Source organism: Panthera leo, chromosome A2 (genome assembly GCF_018350215.1).
Source record: "Panthera leo isolate Ple1 chromosome A2, P.leo_Ple1_pat1.1, whole genome shotgun sequence".
Taxonomy (NCBI): Eukaryota; Metazoa; Chordata; class Mammalia; order Carnivora; family Felidae; genus Panthera; species Panthera leo.
The window spans coordinates 38,186,724-38,199,197 of NC_056680.1; the positions used below are offsets into that span (position 1 = coordinate 38,186,724).

The 12,474-nt window shown below is 43.9% G+C and overlaps 1 protein-coding gene across 11 annotated transcripts in view; it reads right to left on the bottom strand.

Moving 5' to 3' along the window:
* Positions 1-12,474, bottom strand: part of FOXP1 (forkhead box P1) — a 465,483-nt gene that overhangs the window by 149,609 nt on the left and 303,400 nt on the right. For all 11 annotated transcript variants that reach the window (XM_042929976.1, XM_042929970.1, XM_042929971.1 and 8 more), the window contains one exon: positions 915-1,016. In XM_042929976.1, the coding sequence (XP_042785910.1) occupies positions 915-1,016 (102 nt within the window). The remainder of the gene's footprint in view (positions 1-914; positions 1,017-12,474) is intronic.

Consider the following 12,474-nt stretch of genomic DNA (forward strand, 5'->3'; position numbering starts at 1 on the left):
GGATGTGAGCATGAACACCCTCTGTCGAATTTTTTGGAAATATCTGTCACAGTTTCCAGCTCCAAGTCGAAAATTCAAAGCAGATTTTTACGAGCCCGCTCCTACCCTGTACTACGGCTCTGCCCTCAATGGGCCTGAAACGAGAAGTTGCTAAACCAGTCTTTTTTGAAATCTTTACACACAAATTGCTTGCCAGTTTTTATGGACGATCCAGAAAACATCCACTAAAGAACAGTGTACATTATACTGGTTACTAGGTATATTAAAAGTGCTGTATCTTCATCAGTCCTACTAACAGGTGCTTGACCCCATGACACTTTGGGACAAACGATTCTGTGCTGTGGGCGATCTTTCCTTGGAGTACAGGACCAGTTAAGTAGCATCCCTGGCCTCTACCTACTCGAGGTCAGGAGCACCCATGCCCCCATGGGACAATAAAAACAACTGTCCCCATGGGACAGTTTTATTGTCCCCATGGGACAATAAAAAAAAGGACATTGCCCTTCGTCCCCCTGGTGGGTAAAATCACACCCAGTTAAAAACCAGTGTGCTAACATTACACGTACGTGTGCTGCATTTCTACCCCCATCATGAAACAATGAGGTGACCTACCTCGAGTACTAGGAACTGCTCCTTGGTGCTACCTGCTGCCTATTAAGCAACCCACACTTGTAACTACTCATCCTCTTACTACATCATCTCATTAGGAGACGCTCCTCCCAGCAACTGCGCTTTTGGTTAAATAGACATTTTTTCCGAAATGTCATACTCTGCTGGTAAACTAAGAATGCACCTTCTGCACAAGAGTTTTGTACGTGATCTGCAACTCCCAACACAATCCGCTTCTGAATTGTTTGTCAGCTCTCCCAAAGTGTATCGTGTCATTTTTTTTTTTTTTTTTAAAGAATTGTCACCTGAAGGGCTGGTTGTTTGTCATTCCTCTTGGGAGATTTTAATCCACTAACTTGCTGCTGCTGTTGCTGCTGAAGGAGAAGCTGTCTTGCCACTTGAAGTGCCTGGAAGGAAAAATGGAAGAAACACGTTTGTGTTGAGTACCCACCCATGTTCGGGGCTTCTTTTACATACAGGAGGACTCCGGGAAGTACACCTTAGGGTGGGATCCTGACCTTCACGATCCTGGGCAAATGCCACAGCAAAGAAAACTTACCATCAGTCTAAGTTAGAAAACTTTCCACCTTTGTTTACATTTTCTTAGATTTAGTCCATTTCGCTGATCGTTCCTTAGGCATAGCAATCCACCCAAGCAGACACTATTCCTACATTAAATCTGACATAAAACTTGAACAATGAATAAACGGGACTCTGAGGAAGGGAGGCAGGAGGCCAAGAAGGGGCTGGGAAAAAGACAGAAACTTAGGGGACAACAACGGGCTCTTTTCGGAGACAACTTTATCCTCCAATTCTTCTTGGGGGAACTTAGGAAGTTAAATCAACAGTAAGACTTTGGTCGTTTCTGAGCCCAAATAAAGAGGAAAAGGTAAATGGTGAACCATGCTATGGATAAAGGTATTTGGAGAAGGGAGATCAAAGCAGGTAAGATATACCCAGGGTGACCTGGAAAGATCATATAAGAAAAAAACTTAGCAAATTTGACCTCTAAGTCAACTCAAAGGGTACAGTATGTACCTGTGAACAAAACTGATTTTGTCTAATACAAAATGATTCTTTTAAGCTTGTAACATAGGTCGTATTTATTTATTTATTTGAGAGAGAGAGAGAGAGAGAGAGAGAGAGAGAGAGGGAGGGAGGGGAGAGAGGGAGAGGAAGGGAGGGAGAGAGAGAGAGGGAGGGAGAGAGAGAAAGGGAGAGAAGGAAAACAGGAGAGTCCTCCCAAGTGCAGAATATAGACTGACCAATCTTTTTGAAAAGTTCAAATAAGAAAAGTGTCATCAATAAACCCTCCTGAGGACATTTACTGTCAAAGAATTTAACAGAAATAATAGTTAGCCACACGGTTCCAAAAAGGGCAGTAGGATCAGCAACAGAAGATTGAAGTTTCCAGACACCGTGCTAGAAAAGTTAGATTACTGGAGTCAATTTGGCTGTGAACCAAAATTGTTCATGTGCAAGATATGTCAAGAATGTTCATTAATGATGTGCTTAGACTTTAGAGACAAAATGGGATTTCTTGGGGATTACATCAATAAACATTTCTATATAGTCACTAATTATTTGTGTCTAAAAGGTGTACACATAGATGTGGTCAATGTTATCAAACGGATCTGATACTCTAAGTCTTAGAAGGTGTGCATTATGGACTTATGATGGCAGCGTGTTCCTCAAAGAGAAACCGAGACTTCATTTACATAAGAAAATAATGTATAGGGGCGCCTTGGTGGCTCAGGTGGTTAAGCGTCCAACTTCGACTCGGGTCACGATCTCGCTTTTGTGAGTTCGAGCCCTGCGTCTGGTTCTGTGCCCACAGCTTGGAGCCTGCTTCGGATTCTGTCTCTCTCTCTCTCTCTCTCTCTCTCTCTCTCTCTCTTTCTGCCTCTATCCTGCTCTCTCTCTCACACACACAAATAAACATTTAAAAAAAAAAAAAGAAAATAATGGATATAATTCCAAGAAATGTGACCGTGAGGCCGTGAGTGGGGGAAGGGTAAGATACCATGGAGATCCCTGTGTACTGAACTCAGGGGGAAGGAAAAACAGAGTGGAGAAGAGGATTATCGTTCAGGGTTAAAAACGCTGAATCAGCAAGAATAGTACTTCTCAAAGGACAACTTCACTGAACGGAGCTCATGACTGTACTACTAAAACAAAGAGTATTTTCAGGACATTTTGTAAGGCCGATCGGTGCCTTTGGGTCTAAACGGCGCAAAGGGAGGCAATGAGACAGACGCACTGATAAATGGGTGACGAAGAGAAGATTTGGGGAAAGACGCAACCTTCCTGTCCCAGCTCCCCGCTATCCCCACCCCCTTGTCCCAGGGAGGCCTCCTGCCCCCCTTGTCCCAGGGAGGCCTCCTGCCCACCTTGTCCCAGGGAGGCCTCCTGCCCCCCTTGTCCCAGGGAGGCCTCCTGCCCACCTTGTCCCAGGGAGGCCTCCTGCCCCCCTTGTCCCAGGGAGGCCTCCTGCCTACCGAAGGCACCATCACCACCAGCCCCTTCAGATGTAAGGTACGGGCTGCTGCGTCTGTGAAGGGAGAGACATGTTCAAGAAAGCCTGCCTGGAAGAGTCTCCAGAAGAGAGGCTGTCTGAGAGGGGCATCTGGAAGCCAAGACGCCTGGGAGAGTTGCCCGAGACTCCAGCCTGCTGTCTCTGAGGAGGATTCACCATCACTGGACTCCGGGTTTCCTGGTCTCCTTGGAGACGCTCAGTACATGCGTAGGTGTAAAAGTGGGCAGAGTGAGGATTTCATTTATATCATATAAGAAAAATAGTCCCCTTTGCAAGGTGCCTGCAGGAGCAAAAGCCTCTCCTCCTACTATGTGTGTTCCCTTAACTATTTCACATGAGGGTTTTATAGCTTTTTAAGGTAGGAGAGAGAACCGCTCCATATTTTAAGTACTCACTTCAGAGTTCCCAGAGTAATAATGAACGAACGGATCGGCAAAGAAGGGTCTAGCTGCTACCGGAAAGGCAGACAGAGGAACCGCAGATGACAGTGAAGAGTGCAGAGGAAGGCAGGTTGGGAAAGAGTAAAAAGGTTAGGTATACTGGATACTACAACAGAGCAAGCAAACAAAGGCAGAGTGACAGAAACCCCACAGTCACAAATCTGTGTTAAAATTATTTACCACGTTTCGCGGAATATGGAATTTGGAGTTCAATTTTTAAAAACGCTTATTTGTTTTTGAAAAGAGAGGGGGGCGGGGCAGAGAGAGAGAGGAAGAAAGGCAATCTCAAGCAGGCTCTGCACTATGAGCGCAGAGCCCAACTCGGGGCTTGAACGCATGAACCGGAAGATCATGACCTGTCGTGAAACCCAGAGTCAGACGCTTACCTGAGCCATCCAGGTGCCCCAGGTATTCAATGTTTAAAGAAACAAATCTCAAAATAAAAAAAATAAATAAATAAAAGAAATTAAAAAAAGAAAAAGAAACAAATCTCTGAGACTCTGTATAGTTAACTCCTCATTTTGGTAAAATACATATTTAGTGTTTTTTTTTTAAAACACACACACACACCACCTCACAAAACTATTCTTTTTTTTTCTTTTTTTAAATTATTTTTTAACATTTATTCATTTATGAGAGACAGAGAGCACAAGCAGGGTAGGCGCAGAGAGAGAGAGGGAGACACAAAATTGAAGCAGGCTCCAGGCTGTCAGCGCAGAGCCCGACTCGGGGCTCGAACTCACAAATCGTGAGATCATGACCTGAGCCGAAGTCGGACGCTTAACCGGCTGAGCCACCCAGGTGCCCCTCACAAAACCATTCTTATGTTGTCATTGGAACACTGCACTGTTTAAGAACAAGACAGCATAGGACTCAAACCTAAGTATTTAATGAATGTTTATTGAGCTGGCTCTATGCATTTCAAAATTAGCTAGTGAAATCCTGGCAATTATTTCGCTGGTTTTAAGAAAAAAAAAATCATTCAGGTGTGTACCATCTTATTTTAGACCTGATGCGGAGCACATAAATTTAAACAGTCATGTAATGAACTCCAGCTCCCTTACAGCATTTCATACTGAGCCTTGTTGGAGAAGATAATCAAAGATAGCAGCACAGGGGCGCCTGGGTGGCTCAGTCGGTTAAGCGGCCGACTTCGGCTCAGGTCACGATCTCGCGGTCCGTGAGTTCGAGCCCCACGTCGGGCTCTGTGCTGACAGCTCAGAGCCTGGAGCCTGTTTCAGATTCTGTGTCTCCCTCTCTCTCTGCTCCTCCCCTGTTCATGCTTTGTCTCTCTCTGTCTCAAAAATAAATAAACGTTAAAAAAAAAAAAATTAAAAAAAAAAAAAAAGATAGCAGCACAGGGTAGAAAAGGCTTGGGAACTTGTAGGAACACAAGGGATATTTTAGTCAAACTACCGAAGAGAGAAGAATAAAGATGGAGATACGTGCAAATTGGTTTTCCAAATTTTATTCTCAACATGAATGCAAACAGGCAAAATAATTTCAAATATGTGGGATGGAGGGGCAACACTAGTGTAAATTATTCACCTTGATCTGAACTGTTGTGAACTGCTTCACAATAATTCCCCAGCCTCATCATGATGACGGGAACAAAGTTGGAACAAAGTATTAAATCCATCCTCCCCCACCCCCAAATCAACTGAGGTCTTGCCAAGTGTTGTTTTTGGTTTTGGTTTTTTTAAAGCTTATTTATTTATTTTGGGAGAGAGAGAAAGTGTGAGTGGGGTGGGGACAGAGATAAAGGGAGAGACAGAATCCCTAGCAGGCTCCATGTAAGTGCAGAAGCAGACGTGGGGTTCCATCTCACGAACCTCTCATATCACGGCCTGAGCTGAAATCAAGACTCGGACGCTTAACTGACTGAGCCACCCAGGCGCCCCTCACCAGGCATTTTAAAACATAATTTATTAGAACTTAAAGTGCTGTGAAATCAAGCATCCAAGGGCACTTGTTTTTCCGATTTCTATTGGGTATAAATCACTGTAACCTAGATTTTAAACTGTCATAAAAAAAAGAGGAATAAGTCCTTAGTGTACAAGAGTGCACATGTGAGAATTATCATCATAATATGAATCGTATTACATGATTTATAATATGAATCGCTGGTATCTACCACTCGCAGACAGTAAGAAATGTTTATTGTCATGTTCACTGGTGGTCAGTGGAAAATATGGAATGACTGATGGGATCCCCTTTGGAACATGCACCAGAAACCTAGTGATTTCTCATACATGCTTATTACCTGGTAGCCATTTTTACCTGTTACCTGCATCAAAATGAAATTAATGTCTTTCATCTCAGACTCCACTGCCTGAACCTCAGAGATCTCTTCCAACGCAACTGAGGAGTGAGGATGGAGTTTTCTTATTTGTATAACAGCATCTCGATCACATAGGGCAAGAAGTCCGCTAAGATATTCTGCTTGAAAACAAATGAGATCTTTTGGATACAGAATAATAAGGTGCACGGACATGTGTCTGCGTGCATGTGACGGAGAAGATGGGAGGGTTAGTAAGGGCGGGAGGGAGAAAGAGAAAGGATATGAATAAATGAAGTGTATCTTGTAAGAAGCAAGGATCAACTCTGACTCAAGTTCCAGACCAATTGCTAGTGTAAATAACTTAAAAGGTCCCATCCCACCTCTGGAGACCTTTTACTATTGATGACGGTTCCTGGGCTGGGTTGAGTCAACACTTCCTTTATAACAGATGTGACAATTGCCTGGCAATGGACAACCTGGTACTGTACTGAGTGCTAGGCTCAGGTTACAAGAAAGACGTAGTTTGAGGATGTCACAGAGACGGGGTGACTGATAAAACCAGGCACTTAAAGCCCAGATGCACAGGCATGTATTTGTCTTTAACAAGCTAAAATAAATGGCTCTGTGAGCTAACAGAGGAGAGGGCTGGAAGGCAGGCACGCATTGCCTTCATCTGTGGACTGGCCAGCCTCCCTCTCTGCCTTGAATATCACCTACATCCTGCTCTGCACAAGGGGTTGAAGTTGCCTTTTGATCAACTCTCCGTGGGCCACAACCAGCTCTGAGTACTCAGAGTCAGGGAGTAGGTACTTGGCTGCTGGTTTCGCAGGCCATGCTTTTATGCTAACTGGGGCCTGGACATTTCTGACACACCTCTGATTCTACTGGCTCAAAATTATGCCTTTCTCATCAGAGCCTTCGCCTTCTCGGCAAATAAGTGCCATCTGTTATTGACAAATTATGTTTCGCATCAGCATGTTTACAACTTTTGAGCTATTTATATCTGAAGTTTAGAGCAGGTGTTAATATTTTAGGGGATAGGTTTCCCCATGTTTAGCATGTTTCTCTAGGTAGCCAATGTTCAAAAACACATTTACCGTATTTTAAGCAACACCAATAAGTTTACATAAAATATGATTTCAGCATGCATGCACATATGCATACAGCGAACTGGCATAAGGAAAAAAAATCTTCATACAAGTTTTGACACAACACCTGGTGATGAGGCCTGACAAAAACACCGATACTAGGAGGTCCTCAAAAAAATAAGACTAACCACAGTGTTTTAGGTCCTGGGTCAGTACACTATTACAGGCCCTGGACCGAATCCTCCAGATGAGCCATTACTATCCAGCCCACGAGACGAGAAGGGTTTTTACTTACTTAAATAGTTGGAGCGATAATAGAAGAAAGAATATTTTGTGACGTGTGAAAATTATACGGAGTTCAGTTTTCAGCATCCACAAATAAAGTGTTACAGGAACACAGTCATGCTCGCTTGATTCCATGCTGTCTGGGGCTGCTGTTGCATCACAAAGCAGAGTTAAGTACCTTCAGCACAGACTGGATGGTCCACACAACCTAAAATACTTCCTATCCGGGCCTGTACACGAAAAGTTTGCCAACCCATGCCTTGGGTTGCAGGCTGTACTCTGAGATTCCCCGAAGATTCCACTGGACACAATTTTATAAAAACAAAGCTTGCGACCAGTTGCCCCAGATAATTTTAGAACTTAGCTGACATGCAAGGACATTTCTAATTCGCTGCTCTTAAAGCTCAAAGTCCGATCCGATTTTCGAAAAGGAACTGGGATGGGAAAGCAAAATGCATCCATGTGCTCCTCTTTCTGTAACTCTTTAAAACGAGCTGCAAACTTTGACTATGTGTTTCTTCTCACAGGTAATTTACACCAGCTCGGAGTGAATCTCCTCAATTGGGTGTGAGGTCCCAAACACCAAGAGAATGAAGACAGCATGCGCTATGGGCCAGTGGAGAGAAGTCGGTTATTTCCTGTCTGCCCTGACAAGCTGTCCCACTCCTAGCTTCAAAGGCTGCTCTGAGTCAGCCACCCTTCCTCCAATTTCTTTTCCTAGACTCTCCCCACCCCTCAAGATCAAACCTGTTTCTCAGATAATTTCCCAGGCTAATCAACAGTCACTGTGCATATGGGGGTGGGGGGTGGGGGGGAAGCTAGCAATAAAAAGCAGCATGGGAAGCTCGGTAGGAAAGCAGTCTTGTTCTCTTCATTTCTCAACCTCCACATGCACCTCGAGTACCTCTGGAGAGCTTTTTCTCCCCCATAAACTAATCTGCTCTCTTGGTGCGGCTCAGCAACTACCAACCATCTTAACCAGAGGGCTCATCATTTAACACTAGCAATCACCCCGCAGCCAGACCTGGGACTGAGTGTGCAGGGCGACTCCATCACCTCCTTGCTTTAGACACAGCAGTCACTCCAGTTGCAGGATGGAGAGAACATGTGTGGGTCCATTTAAAAAAACAAGAAATGACCGTGGCTGATAGGACTAGATGTGTACATGCATTCATACAGAATCAACAACATTCCAAGGCAGTGAGTTCTCCAATAAAAATGCAAAAAAGGAAAAAAAAGTTATTTACAAATGAAACACTTGGTTATCACAGGAAACTGGAAAAGTAAGCTAATCTCATCGAGGGATTTGCCCAAGGAAAGATTCCGGGTCTAGTGATTGTGTAAATATTACACATACAAAGAAAGAAAGCACTCTAACAGACCAAGTCATGTTACTAGCGTCCTAAATAAAAAACAAAAAACAACCCACTTCCCCAATTAAAATTTTAATACATGGGGGGTAACAACCATCAAAAAATCATCAGAGGGCCTTTAACAGTCTCTTTGCACCAGTTACTACTTGGTCTACACTTGATGAGAATGCAAATAAGGGTGTAGAGTGTGAACATTCACTGGTAGCTGATTCACTGGACTTGACCCCCGCCCACCCCCCCCAAGAGCAGGTGGGGCAGATAGCAAAGCCTTAGATCAGCTGGGATACTGGATTTGAATCAGTGACCTAGAAGGGAAAAGTTCCATGTAGCTTCATCCAAGCCCGGAGTTCTAACAGCTGGAGAAAGCACTGTATACTCTGAGGGCGTTCCATAATAGCTGACGTTTAGATAGGGGTGGATTCCTCAAAATGTTCCACAGTCTTTGCAAATGAGTTTATGAGACAGTATCTAGACAGACAGGGTGAAAAACTGGACCAGAGACCATACCATGCCTACAGCACTCCAACATGACGTGCGTGAGTTGAAATGAAGGAGGACAGGAAATGAAAAAGTCAAAGATCCCTATACACACTGTCCTATGTGCACAAGGAAGTATGGCATAGGGCAGGTCACCCACACGTGTGGGGACAAGGAGAGATGAGGCCAGGACATAGCATCCCTCTGCCACCTGGACCACTACCATTTCTTTATCGTCCCACGCTAACCTGAAGCTCCACCTTCTAGATCTACTTTCCAAGTGGGGCTTCCCAAACCCTTACTGAGATGACTTTATGTTCTTCATGCTACACATAGGATGCTTATCACTGCTGTGACGCTTAACACCTATGTTCTTCACTTTGGCTTTACTTTATTTTATTTTTTAATTTTTTATTTGAGAGATAGAGAGCTAGCAGGGGAGGGGCAGACAGAGATAGAGACAGAGAATCCTAAGCAGGCTCCATGCTGTCTTTCTCTCTTTTCCTATCTTCCCTCCTTCCCTTTCCTTTTCTTTCCTTTCTCTTGCTCTCTCTCTTTCCTTCCTCCCTTCCTTTCTCCTTTCCTCCCTTCCTTCTTTCCATCCTTCCTCTCTCTCTCTCTCGTTCTTTCTTTTTTGTTTTTTAGAAGACCCGGAACTTTAAATTGTAGCAAATAATGTAAAGACCTGTGTATTGTGTTTGAAGTCAGGAGTTTTTTAATGTTGGCAATCCATCAGAGTGTGTTTTCCTAGAAGAAAAGATGACACAGTATTTTCTTTCTCTCTTTTTCTCTCTCTCTTTTCCTTTCTTCCTTCCCTTTCCTTTTCTTTCCTTTCTTTCTCTTGCTCTCTCTCTTTCCTTCCTCCCTCCCTTCCATTCTCTTTTCCTCCCTTCCTTCCTTCCATCCTTCCTCTCTCTCTCTCTCTTTCTTTTTTGTTGTTTAGAAGAACCGGGATGATGTTTAGAAGAACACAGAATTGTGCTGCTGTACTCGTGCCATGCTACGATATGCCAGCATTAGTGTTTTGGGGCCCAAACACCATCCCATGCCCCAAGTACAGGAGACATGGACAGAGAAACATCATAAGGCCCAAAACAGGAGGAAGCATTCGACTACAAGTCCCAGCCCCAAAGGAAACCTAGGAGGCAGAAGCAGGGTCAAAAAATGCTGTATTTCCTTACAGTTATGAATAACCTTGATTATTTAAGTCTCCATGTAGAGGGCACTTACCGCCAAAGAAGGTAAAGGTTAGGAATTTTCATGAGACAAAAAGAAAAAGGCTATCTATGATCCTCTTGCAAAATCAGCTGAAGTAAGTTTAATGGCTATAAACAGTCAGGAAGTCTGTTTGAAGTCTCTTATAAGAGGAGACAAACCTCCTCCCCTCCCCCCAACCATACTCCTACTCCATACACCTATTAACATAGGGCCCCTATAACCACCGTGTTGAGGCCCTGGTTGGCTGCTCCTTGCTGGAGCCGGTGCCAGACGCTGAATCACCACCACCCAGTCTCCGGCACCTGAGTTGTCTTTGGACAGATTCCATCCAAGCACTGCCCAAGCCTGAGCCTGTCTAGCTTGAACGAGTCGGCAAGACCACAGCCTGGGGCGCCATGACCGTAGGCAACACTGGCGTTGCAAGGAAGTAAAACAGAAGTCAAGTTTATTAGAAAATGTCTAAAATACTAAGCTAGGTGCTGCATCAAACCCGTTTCTCCTTGTTAAGGAAGGACCAGACTGGGCCCAAAAAGAAATAAATAAATGAGTCCACTCCTTCTCCAAGTTCCCAAAGTAGAAAATATGGGGATCAAATGGAAGGATATGTGAATCAAAGGGAACTATGAACTGGCTGTATTAACCTGTTGTTTTCTGCAATTGTCTTTTATGGGGATGCAGTCCAGCAACTCTCATTATGAACAATCCAGATTCCGATCTTTTCGTACCTTAGGAGGAGAGTGGCTATTTTTGAAGCTTGCAGAATAATGTGGCTAGAATCATGTTCAAAATAATGGACAAAAAAGTCATAAGAAAAGTCAAAAGACTTTTCTATGATCTTACCACTAACACCGAAACTAGTTCCTGCTCAAACAAATACGGTGTTGTACTCCTTTGGTCCTTATAACGCAAGTCACACGCACTTGGGATGCCCTATGGATGCTTTGGTCTTTTGCAAAAAACCTTCTCCTTCCCTTACCTGAATGCTGGGGAAAGAAGCAAAAGTGAAAGGCAACGTAGAGGCAACATTCCAGCTGACATGAAAGACAAAAGAAAGAAACAGAAGTGGAAAGGGAGCAAAGGCCCAAACCAGACTAAGAATCTAAAATTTGGAACTACTCACTCTTGGCCACAGTTAACTAGGACCAAATCATCATCGTTGTTGTTGCCGTTACCCTAATACTCTCCAATAATTTACATTTCTCAGAGCGGTTAATGCAAATAGCAAAGATTACACTAGTCTAAGGATTTAAGAAATAAGGAATATCTAGAAACAGAGCAGCAAGTGTAATAACTCCCTGCATTTACGCCACTAAAATAAAAACAGCATACTGCCGTGCTCCCCGTGTGCGAAGCACTATGCTAGTTAGTTGCTTTAGACTTGTCATCTTACTTTGTGTCCCCACCATCTCGGAGGGAAGCAGGGCAAGGTTTTATGATTACTGATTTAGGGTGGAAAAATCATGAGATGGTGAGGTTCAGTGACTTGTCCAAGGTCACAAACCTATGGAACGGCTGGGACAGAAAAACAAAAACAAACACACACTGTCTCACGAGAACCTGACACCCACATTCTACCAAGGTCACTGATTAGACCAAATATGACTGCAGGTAATTCTGGCAAACAGATATGCAGTCCAGAGAGCCAAACACGCAAGGATGAATGCGGGTACTTTACCTTCAGGAAGAAGGCAGAGGCCTCTTCCGGGTATCACATCTTTTAACATAAGTTTACCTGCCTCTTTTCCCCACACAAAAGGCCTGCTCTTTCCAACCAGATCCTTTCACTCCCAGGACTCCTGGAGCCATGGCCACATCTGCAAATCTGCCTTCTCTGCTCTCCGTCCACATTTACAAGGCATTCAGGTGTCTTCTCCATTTAAGTTCTACTTTTCCCAGTAGTGCATGATCTCACATATACAAAATCTGAAAAGGTCGAACTCAAAGAAGCAGAGAGTAGAATGATGGCTGCCAGAGACTGGAGGGTGGGGAAAATGGGGAGATGTTAGTCAAAGGGTAGGAGGGTTTAGTTAGTTCTGCAGCATGAATATTTTCTGGAATTCTTATGGACACAATGCTGCCTGTACTTAATAATACTGTACTGTGTGCTTGAAGTTTGCTACAGGGATACTTCTTAAATTAAAACTTCTCAGGGCACATGGGTGGCTCA